This window comes from Mus caroli, chromosome 10, assembly GCF_900094665.2.
Source record: "Mus caroli chromosome 10, CAROLI_EIJ_v1.1, whole genome shotgun sequence".
NCBI classification, from domain to species: domain Eukaryota; kingdom Metazoa; phylum Chordata; class Mammalia; order Rodentia; family Muridae; genus Mus; species Mus caroli.
In genome coordinates, this window is record NC_034579.1 from 19,911,395 (window position 1) to 19,927,050 (window position 15,656).

At 42.8% G+C, this 15,656-nt stretch overlaps 1 protein-coding gene across 1 annotated transcript; it reads left to right on the forward strand.

Moving 5' to 3' along the window:
* The first annotated feature begins 4,085 nt into the window (after positions 1 to 4,085).
* On the forward strand, positions 4,086 to 14,903 carry Vnn1 (vanin 1). Its single transcript, XM_021173955.1, has 7 exons — positions 4,086 to 4,495; positions 6,783 to 6,913; positions 7,842 to 8,034; positions 9,002 to 9,293; positions 10,144 to 10,502; positions 12,933 to 13,103; positions 14,024 to 14,903. The coding sequence occupies exons 1-7, from the start codon at positions 4,280 to 4,282 to the stop codon at positions 14,198 to 14,200; spliced, it is 1,539 nt and encodes a 512-aa protein (XP_021029614.1). The 5' UTR covers positions 4,086 to 4,279; the 3' UTR covers positions 14,201 to 14,903.
* The last annotated feature ends 753 nt before the right edge of the window (positions 14,904 to 15,656 follow it).

A 15,656-nucleotide genomic window follows, 5' to 3' on the forward strand; every position in this document is an offset into this window, starting at 1 on the left:
GTCTGTCTCTGTCTCTGTCTCTGTCTCTGTCTCTGTCTCTGTCTCTCTTTCTGTGGAGTTTTATCATGTACTATAGATCCTTTTCATGTACTTTAGATAGTTCCCAAACTTATGAGCATCGACTGTCTGCCAGGGCAGGCGCACCCCTCCCCCCTTTGTAGGTGGAGTTTGACCATATACATTAGATCATTCTCAAACTTATGAACCTCCTGCCTGGATGCCTGGATGATTGTGTATGCCATCACTCCCAGACTAAAGTGATCTTGCCCCTTTTCTAGGGAGAGTTATGTCTATTTTGTCCTCAAAAAAAAAAAAAAATGTGCTCCATCCTTGCAAGTTAGTCTGGTGAAGTCTGAAGGTTGCTGGGAACATTTCTCAGCATTTAGAGCCTTTTGACTACAGATACCACCCCTGGGATGGTCTCTAAGAGCAGAGTGCCTATGTGTTGCTACACATAGCCTATCAGGCTACAGAAGAACAGATCCCAGGGGATATCACAGACATCAAAGATCTGAAGGCCCAGCAGAAGAGTTCAAAAGAAGCTACTGGTGCCTCTGGTATCCAGGTCAAGCCCATGCCATCCAAGAGCTGCAGCCTCTGAAGTCTTGCTCCTGTCTAGCTATGTTTAGTAGTCCAGGAATGTTGGATGGATACGCTGGAGGCATGTAGGGCTGTGGGAAGTATTCTCTAGTCCTGTGGTGGGGCCTCAACCTTTCCCCAAGTCTCTCCTCAGTCTGCACTGCTCTATATGAGCCTCCAGTTTCCTTCTGTAGCTGAGGCAAAAACAAGGTAGTGGAGGCGAGTAACCCCCTTGTCAAGTTTAGAGGAGCTGGGGTTGTTTCCCCTTTCCCACATGGATTAGGCTCTCATGAAACACTATGTAGCCCTGGCTGTCTTAGAATTTACTATGTATCCCAGGCTGGCCTGACTCAGAGATCAGCTTGCCTCTGCTCCCAAGTGCTTTGATTAAAGGTTTGTGTTTGCTTTGGGACCCCAGGACAAGGGACTGAGATGCATATTTTACATATCAGAGAGGACTTGGCCTACAGGTTCTCCCAGCATCCCTCAGTCCCTACCTGACACACATTGGTCCTAACCCTGAACTTTCCAGTCCATGGGCTGGGCTGCCCTTCCCCCAGAGGCTCTTTCCTATATAATCTGAACATTTCCTGCTCCTCCCCCTCCCTCCCTCCCTCCCTCCCTCTTTCCCTCCTACTCTCCCTCCCTGTCCTTCTTTCTCTGTGCATGAACCCTTTCTCTCTTTCTTTTCCTCCTGCTTTTCCTCTTGCTTCCTCCCTGCCTCATTCTCCCCATGGTGACTTCCCTGAGCAAGGTCCAGCTTCCCAATAAACCTGCCTTTAATATATTCTATTCTGCCTTGAATTGGCTTATTTTACTGGTAGAGAAATAATCACACCAGGCCTTGAAATTTTGTGGTTTTTTTTTTTTTTTTTTTTGGAGAATAAAAATGGAAGGTTCTGGGCCTTTTTGAAGATGAGTTCATCACACCCTCCCTTCTCAGCGCCCTATGGGGGGAAGCTTTAGGGGATTTTTAAAATCTGTTTGAAACCTAGTAGGGCTGCTCTAGGTAAAATTATCACTGACAAAGGGATGCGTCTCCTTAAGTCCCTGCAGAATTTTCACTCATGAGAAGGTCCACAGCATACTTTTGCCTGTTCACCAACCATGGGCAGTGTTGTTCCTGGAGGGTCGGCTCCAGCATTGGGCTCCGCTGTCTCCTTTACCTTTCTCTCCAGTTCAGAGGGTTACAGACTATTCTAAAGGCATGTAGGGAGTTCTATCTTGTGCTGAGATCCTTGGTAAACATCATACACTTTAGAGGAGGAATTCAATGTGAGAGTCTTTGTAAAATATTTTGAGCCAGGTGTGGTGGCGCAAACCTTTGAACACAGTACTTGGGAGGCAGAGGCAGGAATTTCAGGCCAGCCAAGGCGTGTTACACAGTGACACTGTGCCTCAAAAAAATATGCACATTAAAAAAACAAACAAACCTTAGTGGGTCTAGGACTCATCCTGGTTTCAAATTTTGCCCAGAGAACTCATTCCTAAACTGTTAGGTAGTGACTACTTGTAATAGTTGGGTGGTTCTCTACCTTCTGCCAGTTCTCTGGGTCTCTCAGGAGGAGTGACTGTGGCTACAACCATGTGTTGGCTGTTTCTGGTCACTCTTTGCAAAGTGTGTAGTCTCCTATCCACCGAGAAGGGGGCATGCTGCAAGAGGTCACCACTAAGTGAGCTGGGACTTACCTGTGCCCAAAAGTCATTCAAGTGTTCACATGGAGATAGTTTAATAACTTCAAAATTGTAAAGCTAGTTACTCTTTACACTACTTAGACATGTTGAAATTCTAAAACACAGGTGTTGCAAGAAAAAAAAATCCTGTGCCGAAATCCAGTTCATCAAGATGTGACCACGTGCTCTATTAAGCAATAGCATTCAGGATACCATCAGTTAAGAGGAGGCCATACTGGAGTGGACTGGGTACCACATCCACTGTGTGGTGACTTTGTGAAAAGAAGAAATCTAAACACACACATGCTCATCCTTTGGAGACACAGGAGGAAGGCAGTCAGGTACATGCCAGAGAGAGAGAGAAAGAGAGAGAGAGAGAGAGAGAGAGAGAGAGAGAGAGAGAGAGAGAGAGAGAGAGGAGCAGGTCCCCTCTTACAGCCTTGGCTGGATGCTCACTTTGCTACCAGGATACAATATGCCCATGTTCTTCACATTGCTCGCAGTACGACGTAGCCAGGTAGCAGGCCTGGGTACTTTACCTAGGACCCCTTACCTGTTCCTCATTTGAGAGAGAAGCTCTTTTGTTCTCTTAGAATAATGTGAGGATGCAATGTTTTCTTTCTTTCTTCTTTGGTTTTGCAGACAGGATCTCACTATACAGCTCTGGCTGTCCAGAAACTCACTGTGTAGACCAGACTGGCCTTGAACTCACAGTTCAAGTGACAGCTGAGTGCTGGGATTAAAGGCCTGTGTCACTATACTCAGCTTCACAATGTTTTTTCACCTTTCCAAAACAAACAAAAATAAAACAAAACTTGAAGACAGTTTTATTTGAATTTAAAGAAAACCCCAGGGCAGGCAAGCTGTAAATGTCAGAAGCTGTGCAGAGGAGGGGTGGGGGGCAAAGTTACAAAGCCTTGTTGTTTTGAGTTAGGCTTGGAGGTTGGACACAAACTGCCTCTGGCCAGCATCTGAAAGCAAGAGAAGAAGAAGAAGAAGAAGAAGAAGAAGAAGAAGAAGAAGAAGAAGAAGAAGAAGAAGAAGAAGAAGAAGAAGAAGAAGAAGAAGAAGAANAAGAAGAAGAAGAAGAAGAAGAAGAAGAAGAAGAAGAAGAAGAAGAAGAAGAAGAAGAAGAAGAAGAAGAAGAAGAAGAAGAAGAAGAAGAAGAAAAGAGAGACAGACACAGAGAGACAAAGACAGACACAGAGCTAGCCAGCCAACCAGCCAGCCAAAGACAGTCAGCCAGCCAGCCAGCCAGCCACACACACACACACACACACACACACACACACACACACACACAGAGAGAGAGAGAGAGAGAGAGAGAGAGAGAGAGAGAGAGAGAACAGCTTTCTGAGCCAACAGAACCTTAAGATGGCTTTGGAGCAACCGCCCTCTTAGCATAATATTTTTTTAAGGGATGATTGTTCTTCCTGTCTCTTTAGCGTGGCTTAAAAAGAATCCACCTTTCTGAGGGGCAGCGCCTTGGCTAGGTGATTGACCTTCCCACGCCCAGAAGGACTATTAACTCTTATCTCGTGGGTAGTTTGGAATGTTAGGTATCCCCCAAGCCAAAGAAATAGCTTTCCACAGTGGGCTTCCACGGAGCCTTAATCAACGCTTCTGTAACTTTCCCCTCTGACGGGATAATCATAAAATCTGTTTGGAGATGGGCTGAAACTGGGAGATAGCTATAACACACGTTTACACTGAAAATCTGGAGATACGGTTCTAAAGCTTTCACCAGACAGGGACTAGATTCCTGTCCCAGCCTCACGTGTGACCTCCAGGCAGTGGGTGGGGGCTCACTTAGGAGGCGATAAGTAACCTCTGTTCTCGTCTGCATTCCTGACCAGAGAACCAAGGACATTTCTGAAACTGTTGCTTTCAGGGACAAAGTTTTCTTAAAATTAACCTTTTAAAAATTTTTTTTGAAGCTCCCAAGGTCTGGGAACCACGTGACTCATGCCTTGTTTATAAAAGTATCCTGCAAGGTTTTGGTTTCCCGCAGTCTTTGGACTTCAGCATGGGCACGTCTTGGTGGCTGGCGTGTGCTGCAGCGTTTTCTGTCCTCTGTGTCTTAAAAGCCAGCTCGCTGGATACTTTCCTAGCGGCTGTTTACGAGCATGCTGTGATCCTGCCTAAGGACACCCTGTTGCCAGTGTCTCACAGTGAGGCTCTGGCATTAATGAACCAGAATCTGGACCTTCTGGAAGGAGCTATCGTATCCGCAGCGAAGCAGGTATCCTATCTCCTCTCTCCCCAGTACCGAGTCCTGAGGATGGGGGCGGGGCCGTGTGGTAGAGATAGGGGTAGCTCTCTCGGAAACAGGGTTCCTGTCGGGGGCTGGGGGGTCAGTTCCGCTCACTTCATTAGCATAGCCAAGGTGCTTTTTTTTTACAATTAGAATCCTCTCATCTCAAAATTATTAAACACACTATTACACATCCGTAACAAAGGAAGGGAATAGAGTTTGAAAATAACATTCTGCTCATTATTTAAGCAAGACTTTGAGGAACGAAATAGCATTTTGGTTTTTCCTTTCTGCTATATATAAAAGGAACGTTATAAACACAGCAGAGACCATTTGCTATTCCCTTTTGGAAAAATGGTTATTTTATGTGTGTGAGTGGTTTGCCTGCGAGTACACACCATATGTGTGCCAGGTACCCACAGAGGTCAGACGAAGGTATTGGATCTCCCGGAACTGTTCCAGGAAGTTGGGAGCTGCCCTGTGGGTGCTGGAACTTGAATCTGGGTCCAGTGATCTCTGCCACTGAACCATCTCTTGAGCCACGCCCCCTTCAGTTGCTTTTTTAAGACTGAAATAACTTCAGCATACCTTGTTTGGATGCATTTACAGTTTGACAAGATCTGGGGTGTTCAGCGTGTATGGCCACAGACATTCAGCTTACAGCCTGAAATAATTAAACTGGTTACAAACTCCTTACACTAAGTATTATAGTCATCCGTTCATTTTAATTGCACTATGTCGGCTAAGTGTGAAGTTTAAAGCAAATTTTGCAATGTGAGTGTGGTTTGGATAGAAGAGTTTAAGTAAGAACTCAGAGGTCAATTATACACCAGGGACATGTGAAGTAAGGTTATCAGTAACCAATAGAAACACACCAGTGTGGTGGGTATAGCAGCATATGCTTTTACTCCCAGGGCCCCCAAAGCAGGTACATCCCTGTGAGCCTCAGGCCAACCAGGGTTACATACACAGTGAGACTGAGACCCAGTAGCTAACTAATTAATATATATCTATGCATATATGTGTGTGTATGTGTGTATGTATTACTATTATATAGTAATATATATTACTATTATATATATATATATATATATATATATATATATATACATATAATTACATGTTGATTTTTCACCCTTAGTCCAACTGTTTCTTTAAAGGCCATAGCAATCTTCAAGGTGGTTTTCCAATCCCAAAGCTCCCATTGCCTTTAGGCAAGGGATAGGCTAGGTGACCAGTGTATGGTGTCCTGAGATGCAGGAGAATTCTGAGGTAACAAACAGGGATTGAGTGATGAATCAATCCAGTTGAGCCAGGCTCAATTGACCAAAGTTCAAAGAGGGGTTGATTGGGGGGCGGGGAGAAATGGGTTTATAATTAAGGGGTGGAGAGGATTGCAGAGCTCTGAATGGCGTAGACAGCTGTTAGTGTGCATTAAAAAGTCACCAGTGTGATGATAAGGGAAGGATTAGAAAATGAAAGTGGCCAGGCGTCGTGGCTCACGATCCTGTGGCAATCCCAGCACTCGGGAGGCAGAGGCAGGTGGATTTCTGAGTTCTAGGACAGCCTGGTCTACAAAGTGAGTTCCAGGACAGCCAGGGCTACAGAGAANGGTGGATTTCTGAGTTCTAGGACAGCCTGGTCTACAAAGTGAGTTCCAGGACAGCCAGGGCTACAGAGAAACCCTGTCTTGAAAAAACCAAAAAAAAAAAAAAAAAGAAGAAGGAAAGAAAGGAAGGAAGAAAGAAAGAAAGAAAGGAAAGAAGGAAAGAAAGAAAGAAAGAAAGAAAGAAAGAAAGAAAGAAAGAAAGAAAGAAAGAAAGAAAGAAAGAGTGTGGGAAACACAGATGCATACATGTAATCTCAGCACGTGGGAGGTGGAGGCAGAGGCAGGAGGATCAGGACTGTAAGCTAAATCTATGCTATATAGACAGTGAGTTTGAGGCCTGGGTGGGCTACATGAGATACTGCCTCACAACACAACACAACACAACACAACACAACACAACACAAGCAAATAGCTTGGGAAAGGAAAAATAGAGAAAACTGAAGAATATGATTGAAAAGTACCCATCTCCCTCACCCTGTCTTCTTTTGAGATGAGATCTCTCTATGTCACCTTGGCTGTCCTAGAGCTTGCCGTGTATTCTAGGCTAGCCTTGACTCACTGAGCTCTCCTACCATGCCCAGCCAGCCTCTCAGTCCCTCAACTCTTGCAGCCCACCCCTGCGAGTTAGTGTGCCTGAGAAGTGTTTTAACTCTCTGTTTCTAACAGGGTGCACGCATTATTGTGACTCCAGAAGATGGCATATATGGTGTGCGTTTCACCAGGGATACTATCTACCCATACCTGGAGGATATCCCAGACCCTCAAGTAAACTGGATACCCTGTGATAACCCTAAAAGGTAAAATTAACAATATACAGAGGGTAGCGAGTAGGGGGAGACGTGAGGAGGAGAGTAAACAGATATGATCACATTACACTGTAGACATATAAGAAATTCTCAAAGATAAAAAAACAAAAACAAAAAAACAAGCCCATGCCCAGCTCAGTTATGACCCTCTTCTTGTTTTACCGAACAGGAGTTGAAGACACTCCTGTGTTGGTCAGATCTCTGTTTCTATCACTGGACAGTGGAGATAAACCAACTTAAAAGGCTTTAATCTGTGCTTACATGACCCAGTCCTTTAGACTCATGGTGACATCATACATCAGAATGGAGAGGCATGGCAGAGCAGGGCAGTCTTACTACAGGGCAGCCCGCTAGGGCTGGGGCTGGGCGGAGAATAGCCACTCATAATCAGCACAGAGTTGAGGAACTTAACTGCCTTGTGGGCCATTGAATGGACTACAGAGTTGCAGACTAGTCAGTACAGGTTCTGCAGTGCAGTTGTATCTAGGAGACAGGTTCGAGAGTCTTCTTTGTTCTGCTACCTTCCCGTTTCCCTCCAGTTCTGAATTTTGGATCATGAATTTATTTCCTAGTTCTTCCTAGTGCGTCTCCTATCAGGCCTTATTTCATGAACAGACCATGGGAGGATTTGCTTTACAGTGTTCAGAGTACGCTGCAGACATTCTACAACTGCATGTACAATTACATATTGACACACAGTATGATTCAGAAATAGGTATGGATAGATTCTTAACCCCAGAATATATTTCTACAGCCAAATTCCCACTATTGGCGTCCTCTGAAGCCTTTTGTTGTCTTAATCCTTTTTTCCCTACCTATCATTTTGAATTGTTGTATACACCAAACCATAGATTTTTTTTTTGTTAAAAACTAATCCAGACTTTAAAAAAAATTCTCTCCCAATGGAAATATATACCAGATTTGGCTCTACCCCGGTGCAGGAGAGACTCAGCTGCTTGGCCAAGAACAACTCCATCTATGTTGTGGCGAACATGGGAGACAAGAAGCCGTGTAACACCAGTGACTCTCACTGTCCACCTGATGGCAGATTCCAGTACAACACTGATGTGGTGTTTGATTCCCAGGGCAAACTGGTTGCGAGATACCATAAGGTACAGTTAATTAATTGATTAATTAATTAATTAGCACTCATCAATATTAATGCTCATTAATGGAGATAGTAGGTGATATTCATCAATAATAATTAATCTACATCAACCAATGTATTAATTAATACCAAGCAACAGTAATTAATATTAATTAATCAGTAGATGTTAATAGTAATTAATATTAACTAATTAATCAAATACAAGTGAGCAGGAGAGCAATTATTATTTACAATAATAAATGTGCTTTAGAGTGGAGTAGTGACAGCAGAGAGGGCAGTATTTAGATGTGATGAATTCCTATAAGGAGACCCAAGGCTTTCCCAGTGTGCTCAGTAATCCAGGAGCAGGCCATCTGGGGTGGGCGACAATCACTTGGACCCATCTTCACTGAACCACTCTGTCTGTCATCTTTTGGGCTTTGACTTTTTTTTTTTCATTTTAAAGATTGAATTATTATTATGTATAAGAACACTGTAGCTGCCTTCTGACACATCAGAAGAGGGCGTCAGATCTCATTACAGGTGGTTGTGAGCCACCATGTGGTTGCTGGGATTTGAACTCAGGACCTTCAGAAGAGCAGTCAGTGCTCTTATCCACTGAGCCATCTCACCAGCCCGGGCTTTGACTTTTAAAACTCTGCTGAGGTAATGGGTCAAAGGTGAACTAAAAAGACCTTATGGGAGAGATTTTGTCCTGAGAAAGGAGCGAAGGAAGTTCTTTGCACAGTGAGGGTGAGGTGCTTTGTCAATAGTTGTCTGTTTCACTGTTACTTTTAAAATCCGAGAGTGTCTGTATAGACAAGTGCACTGGCCCTCACCGTCTGTACTGAGAAGGGGGTCATTGGCTCTGGACTGTTGGAGCGGCTCTGGTGGTCACACATGAAGTGTTGAATGAATATGGTTTATGTGAACAGGAATGCTTCAGGAAGCCTCCTGGACTTTTATTCCCCTGAATTGTTTGTTCATTACAGCAAAACATTTTCATGGGAGAAGATCAGTTCAATGTCCCCATGGAGCCTGAGTTTGTGACTTTCGACACCCCCTTTGGAAAGTTTGGCATCTTCACCTGTTTCGATATTCTCTTCCATGATCCCGCTGTCACCCTGGTGACAGAATTCCAGGTGGACACCATACTGTTCCCAACCGCCTGGATGGACGTCCTTCCTCATTTGGCAGCCATTGAATTCCACTCAGCTTGGGCTATGGGCATGGGGGTCAATTTCCTAGCAGCTAATCTACATAATCCCTCAAAGAGAATGACAGGTAGGTAATATGTGCTCTTTACACTTTAGTTAGAGAGGCCATCTAAAAAATTAGTACGTACATCTTTTATTTTCTAACTCATAAATTTTAAAGCTAATGTAGTCTTTTAATAGAAACTATTTGTTTATATATATATAACTATATATGTATATACGTACATATATTGTTATATATATAGTATGTAGTAAGAACATATATATACTAATTCAATATACTCATATATATGGATGTGTGTATGTGTGTGTGTATTATGCCTGCACGTATGTCTGTGCAATAGATGTGTGCAGTACCCTTTGAGCACATCAGATTTCATGGAACTGGAATTACAAACAGTTGTGAGCCACCATATGAATGCTGGAATCAAACTTAGGTTCTTAGGTCTTCTTAGTGGAAGAGCAGCCAGTGCTTTTAAACACTGAGCCCCCTCTGTAGCCCAACTCCTAGTTTTGAGTATTTAGTTGGTGATATGCTGTCCATTCAATCTCTAGGTAATCTATTTTTCGTCTCTGTGTGGGATATTGCATAGTTGTAATTCCAGGATTCAGAAGACTAAAATAATCCAAAGGAAATAAAATAATAAACATCAAAATAATACATGTCCCCATTTGCTAGATTTATTTAATATTACTCAACTGGAAAGTGAACCTTTCCTTCATTTTCAAAATTCTAGTGTATGTAAAACTCTGCTTATTGTCATGTCCCATTGAATTTCATCTTTCTTTGTCTCTGCCCAGTATATTTTAAGGGAATTAGTATAATATGCTGCTTAGAGGGAATAAGACAATGAGTTTTAGATACCAGTGATTATCATGAAATTTCTTTATTTTCCTGCTTCCTACTGTATTTCCAGGAAGTGGTATCTATGCACCCGATTCTCCAAGGGCCTTTCACTATGACAGGAAGACTCAGGAAGGAAAACTCCTCCTCGCTCAGCTGAAATCCCACCCGAGTCACTCCCCGGTGAACTGGACTTCCTACGCCAGCAGTGTAGAATCAACCCCAACCCAAACCCAGGAATTTCAGAGTATTGTCTTTTTTGATGAGTTTACCTTTGTGGAGCTCAAAGGGATCAAAGGAAATTACACTGTTTGCCAGAACGACCTCTGCTGTCACCTAAGCTACCAGATGTCTGAGAAGCGGGCAGATGAGGTTTATGCCTTTGGAGCATTTGATGGGCTGCACACCGTGGAAGGGCAGTACTACCTACAGGTAATGTCAGCGCCGGAAGATCCAATGACGAGCAAAACCGAATGTCAATGATAATCAATGGAGATAGTTTTCAGCACAGTATATGTACATCTCATTTCAGGAAGTATTTTAGTTAGGGTGTCTATTGCTGAGATGAAAGACTAGGTTAAAAGCAAGTTGGAACATGTCTTGGTCACTATTGCTGTGAAGAGACACCATGACAACGGCAACTCATATATAAGAAAGCTTTAATTGGGGCTTTTGTAGGGTTTCAGAGGGTTAGCCCATTATCATCATGGTGGGGAGAGTTGTTAGCAGGCAGGCAGGCAGACATGGTGCTGGAAGAGTAGCTCAGAGTTCTACAGCCAGATCTTTGGACAGCAAGAAAGGAGTCACTGGGCCGGACTTGGGCTATTGAAACTTCAAAGGTTACCCCCAGTAACACACTTCCTCCAAAAAGGCCACAACTCCTAATCCTTTCAAATAGTGTTACTCCATGGCAACAAGCATGCAAATCTATGAGCCTGTGCCTCAGGCAGGAAAGGCTTTTTGTTTTGTTTAGCTTAATTTTGTTGTTTAGGTTTGGTTTTTGCTTACATTTCCCAGCCAGTGCACGTCATCTAAAGGAGTCCAGGCTGGAACCGGCGAGAGGAGCCGATACAGAGGCAACAGCAATATTAAAATTATCCAAATTTCAGAGAAAGGATAATGTAGTACCTAGAATACGTCCTGCGTGGACAAGTCTAGGGATTTCCTGTGTGCTCATCAATGCCTGTCTTCCTTTACAAAGAACTTAAACCAAGTATGTACTCAATGCTTAATATAGATGGAGTTGCCCCCGAAACTGTTAGGCAGAATGAGTTACTGCTGAGGTGCAGGTATCTCCCCGTCAGCAGGAAGAGGAGGGCTTAGAGCCTGTGTTTTGATTCCTTAGTCTGGCTTTCAGACCATTTTACTCAAAACACTACAGTGTTCTCCTCAAAGGGCTATTCACTGACAGTTTTTGCCATAACTAGTCCTTATACTATTGCAAAATAAATTGCAATGCTTTTTCTGATTTTATGATTTTCTTAATGAAAATTCCTCACTAAAGTACTAATTGACACATCAAATGCTTAAGGGACTCAGGAAGGCTTGGTACGTGCTCTCTATGCTGTAGTCCTTCACGCACGCACGCACGCACGCACGCCCTCAGCTTCCATTCCCAGAAACCGTAGACTCTCCACTTGTTAACAAGCTGCTATTCCCTTTTTGATGGTGGCTCCTGCCTGCTTACCCTTCATACCACTTCTGGTTGTTATCTTTGCCATAAAGGATGCTTACTGCATCTGCAGGACCTCTGTCACGCCTCAGCTAGGTTAGCAACCTCATTTGTATATTCCCAGAACATCTTTGCTTGGCTTCATTAGAGCCCTACCACGACACATTAGTCACATACTTGAGGACTAACAGCTCTGCAGTGCTACAACTGTGTTTGCTGGTGACATATTGCTTACTGTGTAAACATGTCAGCCATGCTGCCTCCTTTTCACAAACATTCAGATGTTGTGTACTAGGTGAGGACTAGGTGAACAGCATTGTTAATGATGCAAAGGCGAGTGTATCGCCCACTTGAGAAACAGTGCCCAGTGGAGTAGAGAGACACGTGAGAGGGTAGTTCTGCAGGAGTGACCCATGAGAGAACATCCTGTGTATGTTTTGCTGGAAGAGTATCTAGTTGCTGAATTTAATCTAGTCTAGAGATCCAGGGAAATTGTCTATAGCTGTTTTCCCTGACAGTGTATTACAGGGAGCACTGAGGACTGAAGTAATTTATAATTAAGTATATTAGTTTTTCAGCAGTAAACCCGATTATTATAACGAGGAAGAAACATTTTACCCACTAAAGATGCAGAGGGAGTTTTCTAGAACAGAGTATTTCAACTGACTTCTTTCTTCCCTCCCTCCCTCCCACCCTCACTCTTTCCCTTCCTCCTTCTCTCCCTCCCACCTTCTCTCCCTCTTTCCTTCCTTCCCTCCTTCCCCTTTTCCCTCCCTTCCTCTCTTCCTCCCTCCCTCCTTCTTTCCATCCCTCTCTCCCTCTCTCCCTTTTTCCCTTCCTTTTATTATTGTTGTTATAAAAATAGGTTCCTGTTATGTGGCCCTGATTATAAAGTTCAGATTTGTCTTGAACTCTTGGTTCTTCAGACTCAGTCTCCAGATTACTGACATTACAGGCATATGCCACCATATCTAGTTTATCTGATGACTTCAGTTTTTTTTTTTCTTTTTGTGAGTAGATAGCATCAAGCTAATGAGTGAATTAAAACATCTTCACACACCTTTAAGGTGTAGCTAACATATGGCACACAGCATGGCATTTTGATACACGGCTACATTGCAGAGAAATTTGATGGGGCTAGTTCTACATTTGTCTTGAGTTTCATGTCTCTGTTTGCACTCCTTGTCTAGATCTGCATTCTGCTAAAATGTAAAACTACCAATTTACGCACCTGTGGTAGTTCAGTGGACACGGCTTTTACCAGGTTTGAAATGTTCTCGCTCAGTGGCACTTTTGGAACCCGATATGTCTTCCCTGAAGTGTTGCTGAGTGAGGTCAAACTTGCACCTGGGGAGTTTCAGGTAACAATCTTCTTGATGTAGCCAATTAATTTAGTATAGGAGGCGTTCGGACATCAAAACTTAACTCAAATTCTTCCAAATATAAATATCCTTCCCCATTTCAAAAGGGTAACTAGCATTGTCTTTGAGGATCATGAAAAATACCGAGCTGGCTGAATTTCCTGCCTGAGAATTAATGTAATGGGCATGTCCTTTTTGGCTCCTGACAATGAAGAAAGCTTATTGGGGCACTGCATGGTGGAGTCTGGGTTGTTCAAGTAGGAAAAAGATTCAGTGATAGTTGGGTGGTTCAGGACCAGACTCAACAGAGAAGTCCCTTAAAAGCACTGGGTTTAATGCCCAGTAAGATGACAGGAGAAAAGGAGGAAAGGAACGCTGAAGGAGAGAATTCAGGAGTGGTTACTGTTTGCAAGAAGGAAAACCTGCAAATCCCAGAAATAATGGCCTGCTCTACAACCTAACATGTTTTCCCAACAACGTTCTTCCTTCACTGCAAAAGTCCCAGTCTCAGTCCCCTTTCCTGATAGAAGTGGTTGCAGGGGTGAGGGAGCACCATGGCAGGCTAGGGACAGTGGGGAGCCAGTGATAGACATGGTCTAAACCCCACCTCTGTCCACTGCTACTGACTATTTGTGGTGGCCTTAATGGGTCTGAATAGACTGGATTGCAAACTACCACCCCTGATTTTTTATGCTTATTAATTTATGGGGAAGCTTCCTCAGACAAGTATATCATTAGGCACTGATTATATGCATTAATTTATAAAGGAATCAGTATCAAATTTTCTTATACTCTGCAACATTTTTAAATATCCAAAGAACAAAGTTAGGCCATTACTTTAGGCTATTTCTTTTGTTTATTAAAAGCACTATGGAATTTTTGTAGCTTAAATAGACTTTATGTTTCTGTGTTTTAATCAGGTGTCAAGTGATGGGCGCCTGGTTAGCCTGAAGCCAACCTCGGGACCTGTGTTAACCGTTGGGCTCTTTGGGAGGTTATATGGGAAGGACTGGGCATCAAATGCTTCCTCAGACTTCATAGCACACTCGCTGATAATAATGCTGATTGTGACGCCTATTATACATTACTTGTGTTGATGGAATTTTTACATTTTTTATTTTATTTAGAAAATTTAAAATTGGTGGATGCAAAAAAAAAAATAACAGTTTGTCAACAGTGGACTCGGGTGTAAGCAAATAGAGTGCCCCTTCTTTACAGAAACATGTGTACACCAGATACATTTCAGGAAAATTAATAAAGCTTTGAGCATTGGTCTATTTTGGAACAAGATGGAGGGCCAAGTAAAGGTCGCATGTGTTTTATTCAGAAGAAATAAAAATTACAGTTAAAAGGCACTTCAAACCATCATAAGATAGATTTACAAGAGGTTTGAATCTATTATACATCTTACTCAGTTATGCTTAGAATTTCCAATGTGTTTGTTCATTTGGGCTATTAAGTATTTATCTCAACATTCCCATTCTCTTATGGACCAAATCCTGTAGCTTTAATTCTTCAGTTCAAGTCCCAGTTTCCACGACCTCAGAACGTGACTGCCTTGGTGTCTTTGGCAATGAAGACATAAGAGGCATCATTCACATGGACTTTAATTCAATACGACTGATCTCCTCAGAAGAAATCAGGACAAAGACTAGCATCAACTGAAGCCCTTGTGAACACAGGAAAAGATGGTCATGTACAACAAGAAAAGGGGCCTCAGGAGAATGCAAACCTGCTAACGTGTTGAACTTCCAGGTCTCCAGAATCATGAGACAATAAATTTCTGTTTTAAATGGTCCAGTCTTTGGCTCTCTGTTATAGCAACCCAAACATACAAACAACAGTAACAAGACCAACACAGTTCTCTCCTTGGCCCCATTTTCAAATCTAAAGACTTGGACAAAATGGTTTACTTTGTAGAGTGTCTAGCTAGTCTAGTCCCCAAGACTCCAACAGACTCCAGGAGAAGATGGCTCCTGCATTGATGGTACAACCACCAGATCACTGAAAATCTAGAATTAGGAAACAAGAAAGCCACATTTTTGAAAACATGTGTTTAATCTAACACTACATGTTCTTTTTCAGTAACAGCAAAATATTTAGATACTATACTACCTAGCAAAACATAGGGAAATTTTTAAATAAAAAATGCAAACACATGCATTCTCTTGTTTTGTGAAATGGATGTGCATATGTAGAGGTCAGAGGACAGCCTTAGGTTTCATTCTTACCCTTCACCTAGTTAGAGACAGGGTCACTCTTTGTAACTCATTGTTGGAATTGCAAGGCTGAGTAGCCACCAAGCTTCTAGAGAATCTCTTGTCTCTACCCCCACCTAGCTACAGGAGAACTGGTATTACAGGTCATGTGATCCAGTTTCTGGCTTTTATGTGAGCTCTGGGATTCTGAATATAGGTCATCAGGCTTACATAGCAGTGTTTATCCTCTGGGCCATCTCCCTACCCAAAGATACTGATTTCTTGTCCAGTGATTATTAATGCCATGGCACAGTTCTTTGCCTTTATAAGAGAGAGAAGTGACATTCCTCATCAT